Source organism: Hypoxylon trugodes, assembly GCF_022578975.1.
Source record: "Hypoxylon trugodes strain CBS 135444 unplaced genomic scaffold F4822scaffold_2, whole genome shotgun sequence".
Lineage (NCBI taxonomy): Eukaryota > Fungi > Ascomycota > Sordariomycetes > Xylariales > Hypoxylaceae > Hypoxylon > Hypoxylon trugodes.
In genome coordinates, this window is record NW_026250017.1 from 253044 (window position 1) to 267744 (window position 14701).

The 14701-nt window shown below is 47.4% G+C and overlaps 6 protein-coding genes across 6 annotated transcripts; 4 read left to right on the forward strand and 2 right to left on the reverse strand.

The window, feature by feature from the left end:
- Nucleotides 1–168: 168 nt before the first annotated feature.
- On the forward strand, nt 169–3309 carry F4822DRAFT_441071 (putative amidase; the record flags this gene model as incomplete). The annotated part of the gene is made up of 10 exons (XM_051462824.1): nt 169–237; nt 306–691; nt 739–1163; nt 1224–1323; nt 1375–1630; nt 1715–1830; nt 1886–2062; nt 2112–2188; nt 2243–2323; nt 2380–3309. 10 exons carry the CDS (start codon nt 169–171, stop codon nt 2637–2639), a joined length of 1947 nt encoding a protein of 648 aa, XP_051317596.1. The 3' UTR covers nt 2640–3309.
- F4822DRAFT_106251 (uncharacterized protein) lies at nt 2578–5098 on the reverse strand. The gene is made up of 2 exons (XM_051452395.1): nt 3835–5098; nt 2578–3770 (listed from the first exon to the last, which is right to left on the reverse strand). Exons 1-2 carry the CDS (start codon nt 4517–4519, stop codon nt 2770–2772), a joined length of 1686 nt encoding a protein of 561 aa, XP_051317597.1. The 5' UTR covers nt 4520–5098; the 3' UTR covers nt 2578–2769.
- On the forward strand, nt 4778–7362 carry F4822DRAFT_106113 (uncharacterized protein). The gene is made up of 8 exons (XM_051452393.1): nt 4778–5092; nt 5158–5478; nt 5527–5640; nt 5694–5823; nt 5885–6305; nt 6356–6560; nt 6612–6829; nt 6890–7362. The coding sequence occupies exons 1-8, from the start codon at nt 5035–5037 to the stop codon at nt 6935–6937; spliced, it is 1515 nt and encodes a 504-aa protein (XP_051317598.1). The 5' UTR covers nt 4778–5034; the 3' UTR covers nt 6938–7362.
- Nucleotides 7363–9021: 1659 nt separating this feature from the next.
- F4822DRAFT_106230 (uncharacterized protein) lies at nt 9022–10929 on the forward strand. Its single transcript, XM_051452394.1, has 3 exons — nt 9022–9243; nt 9389–9525; nt 9631–10929. Exon 3 carries the CDS (start codon nt 9716–9718, stop codon nt 10751–10753), a length of 1038 nt encoding a protein of 345 aa, XP_051317599.1. The 5' UTR covers nt 9022–9243; nt 9389–9525; nt 9631–9715; the 3' UTR covers nt 10754–10929.
- Nucleotides 10930–11415: 486 nt separating this feature from the next.
- On the reverse strand, nt 11416–13313 carry F4822DRAFT_441078 (FAD/NAD(P)-binding domain-containing protein; the record flags this gene model as incomplete). Its single annotated transcript, XM_051462825.1, has 2 exons — nt 12320–13313; nt 11416–12260 (listed from the first exon to the last, which is right to left on the reverse strand). The coding sequence occupies exons 1-2, from the start codon at nt 12792–12794 to the stop codon at nt 11416–11418; spliced, it is 1320 nt and encodes a 439-aa protein (XP_051317600.1). The 5' UTR covers nt 12795–13313.
- F4822DRAFT_425048 (ketoreductase) lies at nt 13271–14533 on the forward strand (the record flags this gene model as incomplete). Its single annotated transcript, XM_051460269.1, has 5 exons — nt 13271–13316; nt 13374–13425; nt 13477–13609; nt 13672–13962; nt 14021–14533. The coding sequence occupies 5 exons, from the start codon at nt 13271–13273 to the stop codon at nt 14531–14533; spliced, it is 1035 nt and encodes a 344-aa protein (XP_051317601.1).
- Between the last annotated feature and the right edge of the window lie 168 nt (nt 14534–14701).

The window sequence follows — 14701 nt, forward strand, 5'->3', positions numbered from 1 at the left end:
GCCATCGCTCACCGGTTTAAATGTTTCACACCCACGGAGTTTCAGGTATGTACCTAAGTACCCATGTAGGTATACTAGGTACATATACTTCGTAATGCCCCAATCTAGATGTCACTGAAGATGTTAATATGGATCTCTATAGCAATGTTAACTTGCAAGAATCCCATCATGACTTCTAATACTTTCTCATTTCCGATCATAGACAATATCCCCTACCTGGTCCATCCGCAGCCCCTGGTGAGTTTACTATATCTGCCCACGGGGAACTTACGCGGGGTTATAACTAATCTCCGCAATAAAAAAAGGCCAAAATCACCAAGTTATTACCGTACTCCCACTTGATTCCCGCTGTAGTTATCACTAGTGATGCTATATCTTCAGTTGACGAGGTGTCTGCTCTCATCAATCGCTTTGCTACTGTGGATGATGTCTACACACAGTCCTTCGGAAACACCATTATTTTGCAGAGCACTATAAACAGCATTTCATCTAAACTCCTTGCTCATTTCAAAACTTCCGGGCGCTTCTCTGCTGTATACCATACAACCCCATGCTCCTTGCAAGATGTTCTTCCTCCGGGGCCGTACTTCCTTTCCCAGGGCTGTATCTGCCAGGCATACCGCTTGTACGAAGATGAACTGGATAGCTTCATTTTTAGTGTAGTACCTGAGAACGTTTTGAATCCAAAGAAGTTATTATGCTCCCCTGCTCATCTTGTATTTGCTCTAACTATCTTAGGTACCTCGTGCTCCCCTTAGTCAGCCCGAGCGGACTCTGGAGATATATCGCCGTTCCAAGTCGCCTTTATGCCAAGCCAAGCTCAGAAAAACCTCTTGCAGGATCACGGATGGGAATAAAGGACATATTCCGCCTTGAAGGCACTCAATTAACTATGATGAGCAGACCTTGGACCGAGTTGTACGATCCAGATGATGAGAGTGCCGAATATACTCAGAAGCTTATTAGACTCGGAGCAGTGATTGTGGGGAAGACTAAGATGACATCTTTCGCATCGCCGGAAGAGCCTACGAGCCAATGGATTGACTTTCATTGCCCTGTCAACCCGCGTGGAGATCGCTATCAAAGTCCCTCGAGTAGCTCCACGGGCGCTGGTACTTCTCTAGCTGGCTATGAATGGCTAGATTTCTCCATTGCCGGTGACTGTATGACCGTGCCTTAAACCTATCTTACCCTACATCCGTACTAAATATCTTATGGCACAGCTGCTGGAAGTGTGCGGGCACCTGCGCCCTGTAGTGGGCTCTTTTCTTTGCGCCCTAGCTTCGGGAGTACATCGATGAAGGGAATACCGGCTAATTCGCCGTGCGTGGTTCTTCAAATTGCTTAGAAACTCTTAATTGACAATTGGAATAGGATGTTTGATACCGTGGGCCAATTCGGTCGCAATCTAGACGATCTTTACTACATCGCGCTACATACATTCGAGAATATCCATCAGACATTCTCCGGATTTCCTTCTAAGATACTTTACCCTCGCGAATTTTATCCCCTTGCTAACCCAAAGCAACAAGCCCTCACAGAAGAATTCGTTAGTATCCTTGAGAACTTCTTGGGTATTCAACGCACTCCTTTTAGTTTTGTGGAAGAGTGGAACAGGAATCCTCCGAATGTAGTCCAGGGCGTGCCGTTGTTAAAATATACCGAAAAGGCAAGTTCCCCCATACTTTGCTTTTACGTTGCTAAATGAAAATAGAGCGCGTTTTGGGCATTATGTTATGATTATTATCATGGTTTTGACCAGTTTCGCGACCATTATAAAGCAAAGTTTGGCAAGGATGCATTCATTAGCCCTGTTGTGCGTTTCCGATGGTCAGTGCGCTGTGTCTTGCTGTGCTATCAGTGTTATTATTGATGAATGAATTAGGGGTGTTGGAGAACAAGTCACTTTCGAAGAGTACGAGACTTACCTGAAAGAACTCGAAGTCTTCCGAAATTGGTTCAGTGAGAATTTCATGGGGCCGGATCCGAAAACTCTTTCCAGTGCCATTCTTATTATGCCCTACGGAGAACCCGACCCGGAGTACCGCGACGACCTAAACCCGTAAGATGAATCTAGTTCGCTTTGGCTTCTACTCTGACATTGGCCTTAGACCGGCTGGGACTTTCCCTACGATCGCAGAAAAATTCATATCACCCATTCTACACGCTCCTCAACTCGTACTACCATGTAGGTCGCATGTGCTCTCAATTCTCGGCTGCAGCAGGACTAATGCATGCCTAGTTGCTCAGATGCCATACAACTCTAGAATTAGTGGAAGGGATGAAGTCCGGCCTATAGCCAGCACGATGATTGGGGCGAAAGGTACGAATATAACGCGGAGAAAACTACGGAATTACGATTAACTAGAAGGTATATAGGGAGTGATCTAATGTTGATCAAACTCGCAACCGAAGCGTTTAAGAAGGCCTCGTGGCCCACAAGCATCCAGACTGGTCGCTACATGTACCCCCTTGCTAATAATTCAAGGAATGTCGGGTCAACAACCATCGACAGCCCCACAACGTATGAATCTAAAAGAAGGGCAATCCAAAAGATCCATGAAGAATTTCACCGCAGTGACTTAGTCACTCCATGCCCAAGTGGACATGGTACAACTAAATTCTGCGTAGTGATCTGAGACGTCTTATTCGAGAAAGCGTATATTCCTAGATCAGAAACGGGATGAAATAAAGAAGCCTCTAAAGGCGAGACGATAAACGACACGGCTTACTTCCATAGTAGGCAGTGTATTACCCAAATGACGGTCGTTAAGCATCAACATCTCTTGTCTGCGGAGCCCTCTTCCCTTTCAACCCCATTTTTCTCCGCGTCATGCTCAACCAATGCCGTACCGTAGGCCAAAATATGGTAGCATACGTTGCCGCCGAAACCACAACCGCTACTGTTACAAACGTCCATAACGATACGGAATTCCCCTGCAGTTCTTTCACATTCATACCAAACAACGTCGCGACAAATGCTAACGGCACGAAAAACGAGGCTAGCTTATTCAATCCATGGACCTCGCCCTCCTGCGCGATGCCTCTTTCTCCACAGAGCAACTGCGAGTAGTCCACAAGGAACAACATCGCAGAATCGCACTCCTGCCTCATTATAATGCACCGTTGATGTAGCGCCTCGTGGTCAGTTCGCAGCCTCGTCTGTAGAGCCGCTTTTCGTGCAGCAGTATCCGTTCCGGGGCGCACTCGAGGCCACGAGGCACAGCCGCCTTGAATTATCCAGTGCATGTTCTCATCGAGGGCAGACTCAACACGATGGATGATTCTGACGCAGTGGCGCAGGCGCTCGAGTTTGACGTTCAGGAGGGAAATTTCGGTACTGCGACACTCGGAGACGCTTACGGAAAGATAGTTGAGGAGCTGAACGAAAGAAAGCGCAGAAGTTGTGAATAGGCAAGCCAGCAAGTAAAAGGGGTCTTCGGATAGGAGACGCATGTCGATTTCGTCGTGGACGACGATATTCCGTGGTGGATGAAGCTGCCCGAAAGATGCGGCTGAGGAGGAGCAACCACTTCGGTTGTGGTTATTGGTGTTTTCTGGGGGGAGAGAGGGGGAGGATGAGGGGGACGTATTTCGGGCCGCGTGGTGGTACTCGAAGGGTTTGGGGGTGATGGGGGCGTTGTATGGGACGATTGGAACAGTACCGACTGCGGTTCCACTTTTGAGTGAGGCGGCGCCACCGTGATATGTTGACCAAGGGAGGGGGACGTCTTCGAGGAGGGATTTGCCCTGATCCGTGAGATAAACTGCTGAAAGGGGGACACGTCGTCAGTGTGACTATGGAATTTCCATTTGTCGAGAGGCTGTACTCACCGACCCATGACGATTTGTTCACAACGACCGTGAAGGATGTGATATGTTCTACGCTACAGTAGTATGTATCATGCTGATGAATTTCCCGATATCTAGTCACGCCGTATCGATCCCCGCTAAGGAGTCGTTTTTCATACTGCCGACAGGCTTCTTCCACCTCCGACTTCTTCTCCAGGTACGAAGCTAGGCCGGTCCCTTCGGCCAAGGATTTAACCAAACTGCTGAAGTGGATGCGTATGATGTTCTCTTGTCTCGAGGGCAAAGTCGGGATGCTGTAGAACCCACGTTGGCTGTTTTGGCTGCCAAAGATGTGCCCTATGAAGAATTCTGGGCGCAGGTTCCATCTATAAGCCAGCTGCAGAACAGCATCGGGGGATGGAAATCCCTCTAACATCACTATGCGCGGTTTCTCCGAGTGAGCGGACCATTCCAAGGGATCGAATGGAAACAGAGCCGGATATGATATGGGAGACATAACCGACTGGGCTTCGAATACCCTTGGCCTTTCCTCACACAAATTGGAAGATTTCTTCGTGATTTTCTCGATATAATCGACAAGTTCTTCATAGTAGCTAAACGCCTCCGGGTCATTCCGATAGCACGACCGAATATAGTCTACATAAGGTAATCGTCGAGACGGGTCACCGGACGAGGCTGGAAAGGGGGCCGTGATCTGGGAATTCATTCTTCGTGGTAGTATCAACAAGAATTGGAATTATACGTAGCGGGCAAACGGACGAAGGCTATGTCCTGGGCAGCCCCGTTAACTTGTATAGGGGAGTTGGGAGTCGACCGGGCAGACGCGCCGGGTGGCTTGGCGCCGAACGTAAATGAACAAGGCATCCAGTCATCGAGGCTTATCCCTTCAACGTATAAATGAGAATTCTAGAATCGCGTGGGATTTGTGGCGATTAATGACAGGCAGCTGGTGTTGTTTTTGCCCGACTCGTCCAGTACTTCCAGTCAGCAAGTACATAGGGTTAGGTACTAGTATGTAGTTTGAGATGATGAAAATGCAGAAATACAGCGGGAGTTTGCTTTACTTTATGTCCGACGCGGGGCTATGCCAGGCGAACTTGGAATGCTCACGCGGGCTTGGGTACATTACTGACACGAAAAAAGCAACCTAGAACTTTCAACTCCTTAAACTGTCATTTGTGATGTGATCTATCTGATAAGCTAAGGCATAGCAATACTAGAATGCCTCCAGCCATCGCTCCTCTTGAAGGCGATCGCAGCGGCACAGTGTTCGAAGAAGGTACCGACTTTGCTCACGATCCCTCCAAGTTCATCACCTAACAGTATGCTAACGCTACGACTCAGTAATGGAGCAGGAAAATGAACCGCTCCTCGATTCAGTACCGCCGACTACCGTTGGGGTCCGAAACGATCGGAGATTGTACCAGATTGCGAACATTTGGTTAGGCTTTTCTCCAGGCTTTAAGTATTGCATTGCGCTTGAGCTTATATGCGAGCTGGCTGTGATGATTACGACTGTGCCTATGGTGTCGGTTTTAGAGAATGCTGTGTGCTTCGAATACTACGGAGGAAACATTCCGCAATCCGATCTTTGCAAGATACCACCTGTTCAAAAGATATTAGCTGAAGTCCGAGGATGGATGGCATCTTTCGAGACGATTGCTGGTATAGCTTATTGGCCCACGTTCAAAGTTCATGCTGATGCATCGATAGCCATTCTTGTCGCGTTACCCATAGGGCGTATCGCTGACTATCGGGATCAGCGAAGAGTATTCATGTTTATTATAGTGGGCATGTTAATGAGTCTATCGTGGACGTTGGTTGTCGGTAAGAACTCTGAACCTATTCGTTTTCTAGGAAGTTAAATGAAAATGCTACAGTAACAAACCCTGTACTTCCTGTAAAGCTAGTATGGGCGTCCTCCATCTTCCTACTCGTAGGGGGAGGTAGATATGCTGCTGAAATGCTACTTGCGACCATGATCGCAAAAGCGTGCAATGAAGAGACCAGGTATGCCCCAGGAACAACATATATCTAACCGAGTGAATTCTTATCGAGCTCGTTTTCACAGAACTCGAGGCCTGTACCATTTTTATTCCTGTTTTATTTTCAGTGAGCTTATAGGGCCCCCGATTGCTTCCGTTACTGCCGACATCTCACTCTGGCTTCCTTTTATTATAAACTATTCGTTACTATTGCTGGCTTTTCCTATCCTTGCCATTATGCCAGAGAGCCGTTCAACTTCAGAGCCAACACCCGCGCCTATCTATTCCGAGCGGACTTCGAATGTCGATTCCCTGCCAGAACAAGCTGACGTCCTTCGCACGATTCTGTGGGCCTCTATCGACCAATATCGACTTCTCATATTCATCTTCTCAAGCCGTAATATGCGATTGGCGGTAGCGATCTTCCTTATTGGCACACTTAGGGGCATCTCTCTACGCGCTCTGACGCAATATGCATCCGCCCGATTCGGTTGGAAGCTTTCAAGGGCAAGTTGGTGCCTCATGCATTTTGATCTTCATCCTAATTTTTACCACAGACAAACGGTCTCATCAGTGAAGTCGCATTTGTCAACCTAATTATTTTCTTTATCATTATGCCTGCCCTCGTTAGCATGATCAGCAGACACTTGACACTTACAAATCAAATTCTGAATCTGAGGATTGTTGAGATCAGTTTATCATTGCTTTTTACCGGGTCGCTACTCCTTGGTTTTGCCACAACCTCAGCCTTTTTAATTACAGGTCGGTTTTATGTCGTTTTGTCATTTGCTTAGCTTTTCTCACCGTAATTAGCAACGATGATTTACGCTCTCGGATTCGGTGCCCGCTCGACGCTTCTGTCACTTATCACATCATGGATCGACTCCAAGCGCACGGGTACCCTTTACAGCGCCGTATTTCTTATCGAACAAATTGGCATGCTAATAGGAGAGCCACTAATTCAGAATTTACTTGGCGTCGGTATTGGATTACAAGATCCATGGAAAGGCTTGCCTTTTATTTGTACCGGTGTAAGTTCTCGTCGCCAATACATAAGTATCAAGACTCATTCATTAACATGCCCTGTTTAGTTGTTTTATTTCATTACTCTGATATGCGCCTCTGCAATGAGACTATAGCTCACTTGAGCTATACATATATCTAGGTACTTGGGTAAGTATGGCGGGATATTTGTCTAGTTACGGGCCATATGTACTTATTTAGGTGGCACATGGGTTATAAGGAATTTTCAGGTCCAAAGTGCAAGTATTAAAGATGTGAACCGAAAAGAGTGTTCAAATATCACTATCAGTGAAGGCTCATAGCTCGGGATATCGCATAAGACGACTACTCAAAATTGACTGTTTCTCTTCCCTTACTATCAACTCCCGGTTGAAAATAGTTGGGAATCATTCGGCAGTTATACTAATAAAAAGTAAAAGCCTGTGATCGCCACCGGCCACATCCTGTTTGCGACCGTGATTAATACCACCCCCACGCCGCATTGCGTGATTGAGCTTATCCGCCACCCCAACCTACACACCATCTAATTCTCATCCTTCATCTCATGCTCACTTCTCTCTGGCTTAGGCTTCGGCTGGCCTAAGTTGCTGTTTCCTCCGGAGAGCTTCAGAGGTGCGGTATTGCCAGCGGCCATAATAGGCACGACGAAATGAGTCGGCTTCTGATAATTGTTATTTGGCTGGTACCATTTCTTCCACGGCTGAGCAAGCTGGACAGGCATCCTATGCACGGTTAGCCACGGTCTTTCCAATGGCGTAAATGGCGTACTTTTATGCTGTTCTATTAGGCCTTGGTTTTGAGAAACTGTGAGTTCTTTGTGTAAAATGCTTGAAATTGAAATTGAAGTTGAAGTCGAAGTCGAAGTCGAAAATCTGGCATCCCGTCCAGCAGACTTTAGGGGGAGAACTGAGTTCTTATCTACCATCACACAGCAGCATTGATTGGTTAACTGAGGTATACAGACAGTATCATCGCGGTTACGTGTGTGTCACCTACTTACTCGGCACTACTGGTCGAGCATTTCTATCTTAGTTTGGTTGGTTCAATCACAGGTTTCTCCGGTCATGGAACCTTCTGAACTCGATGTCAAACTAAGAGTATTGGGCCTATGAATTTGCCCTATGATACATCGTGGACGGTATTGGGTGCGCAATCCTGTCTACAAGGGGTATTCATCACGAGGATCGATTGGGATGTACCTCAAGGCTCATTTGTTAAGGTCTACGAAGCATTTCCCAGGATACCTTGGGGCCCCATCAATGACTGGAAGGACGTGCTACTCACTCGAAGTATTTCTTCTTAATTCGGCCTCTTATGTGACTTAGTGCTGGGGGATTGAGGCTGTCACAAGGCTCTTAGAGGAAGCAGTGGAAGACTCAGGTAGCTAATTAGGACTAGCACGGGACACATACCATACACTTTCTCTCCCCTGCGATACCAACCAATGAGCTACTACCCTCATAATTTCGAGGTAGGTAACTATGACATTATGGCTGATATTACGCAGAAGCACCGTTGATGTGAGCCGAAGGCGAAATCAAATCCCTTGAAAGCTCACATTTATGTGACGTTGCGAGAAATACATTCTCATCATCCCAAATAAATTCAATTTGAGTCTCATCATTTTTCAAATACAAAAAGCCGAGTCCGCCGTTCTATAATATAATCCCTGACGACGTAGAGCCTAAAGTATCAGGTTTTGAATTCGAGCTGCTTAGGCATTAAAACGGGTCTTTAGGTATGAGAGGGCTGAGGCTAAGCGGCGCTAGCTGGCTATTAGCTTACTCGCTAAATAAACCGGTAAATGCTAAGGCTTCTACTTCTATAGGTCAACTCTGGGTATGAATAACGAATTTATTTTAAGGGTTGAGATAATCGATACTGAGGTGTTTAGTAGATTAATAAGTCGAACTTATTTCTATATCGCCGTGTAACAAAGCTTTGTTTACCTAGGTAGGTAAATACCAGCATACGTGACGCCTAGATTTGACAAAGCTTTGGCTACCCATCCCCGGGTATGGAGTGCAGGGGGCGTTGTAAGGGTACCTAGGTATAATTTAGTGGATGATGTGCAGCGATCGTGACAGTACCTAGGTATGTACCACCTCTACCTACCTAAGGTACCTGGGTCTGGGGAGTTAGCGTTGCATTTGCTTTTTTTTCTTCTTTTTCTTACAGCCTGCCGCCAACTCTTGCTCACCATGTGATTTGTATATAGATAGCCAAATTCTTTTCTTTCCTCTTCTTCTGCATTTATTGCTGACGTGAACTTAGCCCACAGACCGCCTCATGCAGTTGGATGTGTCGTGTCCCAATCAGCGTCTACGATAGGACACCATCAGCGATGAAGGCTGGCGTGAATCAATACCCCGGGTGGGTTGAAGGATTCCTTCATGTTCCCAGACCGAGCTTCGAATCTTAGGTACGATCTAGCTTACAAGGCGGAGCACGGAATAGAATCCTTTTCGCCCCCGGGGCCCCGACGCTATGGGTCGGACAAGGGGAACTTATCCCATCTTGTTCACGCCCAACGGCGCCATTATATACTAATAAGACTAACATGTTAGTCGCGAGACCGGCTCTCTTGCAGTGGAGTTGCCCGCCTGTTCGTGCCTGTTCGAATTTTGTCGAAACGACACCAATTTAATGCCGTTAATAACTCGTCTCCATCTGTGTTCATGCGGAGAAGCTTAGTCGCCATGAAGTAGTGTATCCTATTTTTTTCATCCAACCCCCAGATTTCCGTAACTTAGTTCTTCGCCTTCCTCCCGACGAGTATCTTCCTCATGTTTTCTTGATCTTGGCATAGGAACGTACTACCCCGCGGGTTCGCCGAAGGGAAGCATGTCTCACCATCGGGTTGCTTGACATATGCTTATTAGAGCCTGCCCAAGATGGTTTACGATTCTCAAGAGGCCCAGCACGTCGGGTATGCCTGCGCGGCACTATCGGTCGTCATTCTACTTTCTCGGTTGATCATCTCTCGATGGCGTCGCGAGCCTCTCGACTGGAGTTTATTCCTTGTGGTGTTGTCGATGGTGGTAATCATTGGTAGAATTATCACCAATAACTTTTACCTGAAATTCGGAACCGCGAACGACGTTCTACACCATGCCCAATCAACCGATCACAGCGACACGAACCGCTTGAAAACTGGCAGTATCTTAGTTCTCCTGGCTAGGGTACTTCTTACCGCCGCTCTCTGGCTTCAAATTTGTCTACTACTCCTATTTTACTCTCGAATCACAGCCGGAATAACCTGGGCAGACCGACTTACAAAGATTTCATGGGCCGCTGTAGTCCTCACCTTTATTGCCATCGTCTTGGCAACCTTCCTCGAGTGCCGTCCGATTGATCTGTACTGGCAGGTTGATCCCGACCCGGGATATTGCGTACGCGCCTATGTCCAACTACTTATCCAAGGTGTCGCGAACATTGTGATCGACCTTTTACTCCTCTCCATCGCTTACCCTCTAATATGTTTGAGGAAACGAAGCGTATCCGAATACGTTTCCCTGTATAGTCTATTCGCGCTAGGGACATTCTGTATCGTCATCACAATAATTCGGCTGGTCCTCATCTTCACCGAAAACTCTTCCCAAACCACGCGCAGTCTTTGGGCATCAGTACAAATGTTCGTTTCTACCTTCGTAGCGAATGCGCCGACGATATATGGGTCTCTAAGAGTTGTGCGACGGAAAAAGTGTTCTGGCCAGCAAAGTGCGCCAGGCCATGCCGGAGGCGAATTAGGACGACCGTCGCGCCCGGAAAGAGATTCGTGGTTAAAGATGGACGAAGAAATTGCTCTTACGCCGACTGAACTAGAAGCCCGAGGTGTCCTCACAGCCCCACTCCCTCCTATAGCATCTTACGACAACATTGGTCCCGTATCGCGTACTCGCTCACTATCCCCGATCCCATACGCAAGATGAGTTAGTGCTACTTGTGTATGAGGTCCACTATTATACGAATATCAACCCAGGGCCAACGGTCCGTAAATGCAGTATTGCGACAGCCGGGAGGGACCATTAGCTTAATTGACTACCGCTTCTGAATCTAAAGAGTGGAAGACCGTCCGCATTATATTGAGGCGCGTGCGATCCTCTAGCCCCACAAGGATTACTACATTACTACTTCGCCCTCGAATGCCAACCGAGCCCGACGTCAATACCGTCGTTGATTATCGAGTCCCACTGAGCTATCAACCTCTTCACGAAGATTGAGAAGCTTGGTCACCTACCTAACCAATTCTCACCGACGAGCGTTGACCACCACAGCCAGCTATGAGCGACAGCGTCCCGCTTGTTACCGATATTATCGAACCAATCCTTCTACTTAAAACACGATGCAATAGCGATTGTATATATCTGAATATCGCATTGGACATATGGTTTATGGGGGGCAGGCAGGATATGATTTCTCCGAATTTTTACGTCGGGGTTCCTTTTTCTTTTCTTGAGATACCCAAGTCTTTTCCGTCGCATGAGACATGAACACGGCCTAAGGAGTTGGAGAGTAAGCACAGGATAAAAAAAGTAGTTAATTTATTGAATTTATTTGACAGTAATTCCAGTGCTGAATCGCAGGTGACTGTTCACTGACTTGCACTGCCTAACACGTCAAACTCCCCGATCGCTTCCTGGACCATCTCCTCAATATTATTATCCCATATAGTATGGAATAGCTTGCTAATATCCTGCAGAAAAATCTCAGGATCATGAGCGGCCGCCTTGTTTTGTCGATGGAACAATGCGCATGCTTCTCGCGTAGCGCCTACGAGCCACTGAGTGCGATCGTATCGTACGTTATTGTAAGTAGCTAAAGCAGCGCGGCATAGCTTCACCCTAGATTCTTGGTCCTGGCCATCGAGTTTCGCGTTGGCGGCTTGGAACAAACTCGCCAGGACTAAGCCGTCTTCTATGCCAAAGCCGGCGCCCGATCCTAGATGAGGACCTGTCGCGTGGGCCGCATCCCCGGCAATTGCCATATTACCACGATAGTAGTATGGTGCTGGGTTGTTAAACATGTCGAAAATAGCCCATTTTTGCAGCTTTTCGGGTAGAAGTTCTATAAGACTCTTCACGAAGGGGTGCCATTCTTTATACGTTTGAGTAGCTTCTGCCCTTTCTCCGGGAGCCGTTTGCTTGCCGTCTTCAGTATGCCAGGGGTTAGGATCACTTATGACCAATAGCACATTCATGATCTGTCCCTTCGCAACAGGGTATATGATGCAATGTGCATCGGGGCCAATGAACATATACCTGTTCAATGTCCTACTTCCACCTGACGTTCTCTCCTCTCCTAGCACTGGTCGGGCTCGTTCCATAGGTATTAGAGCCCGGAAGCAATACTTATTCGTGTAGGAAGCGCAACAGGCTGGGTTTTCTTCTCCTAGAATGAGTCGGCGGCATCGTGAATGAATTCCGTCGCAACCAATAACTTGCGATCGTCAGTTAGTTTTTCTGACTTGGACTCGAACGTTCTTTGGGATTCATTACCAACGTCAGCTTCCCCCGTGGATCCGTCCTTGAACTGAAGCAATACCCTTCCATCCTCTCTATCAGTAGTCGATACCAATTCTTTGCCAAACCTAACCCTATCCTTCGGTATCAATTTCGACCATGCCTCCAAGAAATCCGAACGTCGTCCCCCTTGAAAAGCATCGGCGCCTATCAGCAGCTTTGCGACGAGTTCGTTGGTTTCGTAACCGTCAACAAATTGGAAATATTCTACTCCGTTAGTCGGTGGCGTGACTTCTTTGTACACTCGGTAAACCTCAGGATCAACGATCTTCAACGCGCGTTCCGCATTGGGACTGAAACCGATGCCAGCCCCGAGCTCGGTAAAGGCCGGGGCACGTTCGTATAGGGTAAAATCGACGCCGCGTTTCTGTAAGCCGAGGGCGAGTATGACACCCGTGATGCCTCCCCCAATGATGGCGATTTGGATGCGATTGCTTTTACTCGACGACATTGTAGGGCTGTTTTGATCTTCAACGCAAAATATATTAAAATGTCTCTGCGTAGAACAGGCACACGATCATTGAAGATAAAAGCGTTGGGACATCATGGGGGGGGACTCGGCTTCTTCCGATAGCGATATTCGACGGGTAACAATACACGACGTATTGTCCTACCAAGTGTAGGTAGCTACAAATCTTGGTACGTAGCGAGTCATCGGTGAGCCGTTAAGATATTTGATTGGATTAGGTGAATATGCAGGTTTCACATCCGGAGCAAGTTGGGGAAAGCCACCTTCGTTGTTACTGCGCGCTTCGGAGTACCGAAACTCCAGAGATGGGGGGTTAGACAGCGCGCCATCTCGATATTTGGAGGTTACTTACTAGGGGTACTGCGTCGACTTCTCTTTATAACCTCACATCCCACTTGTATAGGGGTTTATTCTGTCATACTCGAAAACTGTCCCGTCTCTGCTTAAAATCTAAAAGAATGGGGGAAGAAATCACACCGTCCAAAGGCAGAGTTCTAGTAACGGGTAGGCGGACAAACAAACCTATCAAGTTTCTATACTATACTAACGCCTCTGACGTAGGTGGAAGTGGGTTCATCGCTTCTCATGTTATCGACGTTTTCCTAGACGAGGGGTATCTTCTCATGATTCCACAAAGTGACGTATAGGCTTATGCATTTGATAGATTTGAAATCGTGACAACTGTGAGGTCCGACGAGAAAGGTCAAGGTATAGTGGAATCCGCAAAGCCTAGTTTGCGAGAGAGGGTCTCATATGCCATTGTGCGAGACATTTCGGAGGACGGAGCCTTTGATTCTGTAGGCCATCGGTGTAACCCCTTGAAAATTGAAAAACGCCACTTTCTAATCCTTCCCTGTAGGTATTTCAAAACGAACCGGGCTTCGACATCGTGGTACATACCGCATCGCCTTATCATCATAATGTGCAAGATCCCGTAAAGGATTTCCTCGAACCAGCAATTAAGGGGACCACGGGCCTGCTGAAGTCGGTCAAAACAAATGCCCCTACTGTCAAACGTGTGGTAATCACTTCGTCCTCAGCTGCGGTAATCAACCCACTCAAGCATGCGAAAGTGTATGACGAGACACACTGGGCGCCTTGGACACGGGAAGATGCTCTAGTCCCCGGAACCGCTTACACGGCTAGCAAGGTACTCCCACCCACATAACTAAAATTGAATAACAGGCTGTCGGTTAACACAGATGTAGAAACTATCCGAGCAAGCCGCTTGGGAGTTTATGGAGACCGAGAGGCCGAACTTCGACCTCGCTACCATTAATTGCACTTTTACATACGGCCCAGTGCAACGAAACCTTCCAAACCTAGATGCGATGAACACATCTAACCATCTTATCCGCGACTTGGTCCAAGGCAAATTGAAAGATGGTCTACCACCTACTGTGCCGGTTTGCACCTTCGTTGATGTGCGCGATGTGGCGCAGTCGCATCTTAAGGCTGCGATCGTACCAGAGGCTGGTGGTAACCGTTTCTACATCGTTGGAGGTTACTTTTCGAATAAGCGCATCGCGGACGAGATACGGCGATCGTTCCCGGAACTAGCGGAAAGGCTTCCAGATGGACCTGATGATTTGCCTAAAGATGTGTTTGGGATTGATATCAGCAAGTCTAGAAGGGTCCTGGGTCTCGAGTATGTAAGTCTGGCGAAATCGGTTAAGGATACTGTGCAGTCGATTCTGGACATGGCTCCAGAACTGCGATGATTATATTCGGAGAGGGAGTTGGAAGTTCGAGTGTCAAAACCCTCGCGAAAAGGTGTAGGCTAATTTCGCTTTGGTACCTCGCTTGCCCGAATGAGAGGGAGATTGTCACGAATGGTTATGAGTAGGTTCAATACGTCAGCTAACATTCAGACAAAGACAATAGACGGA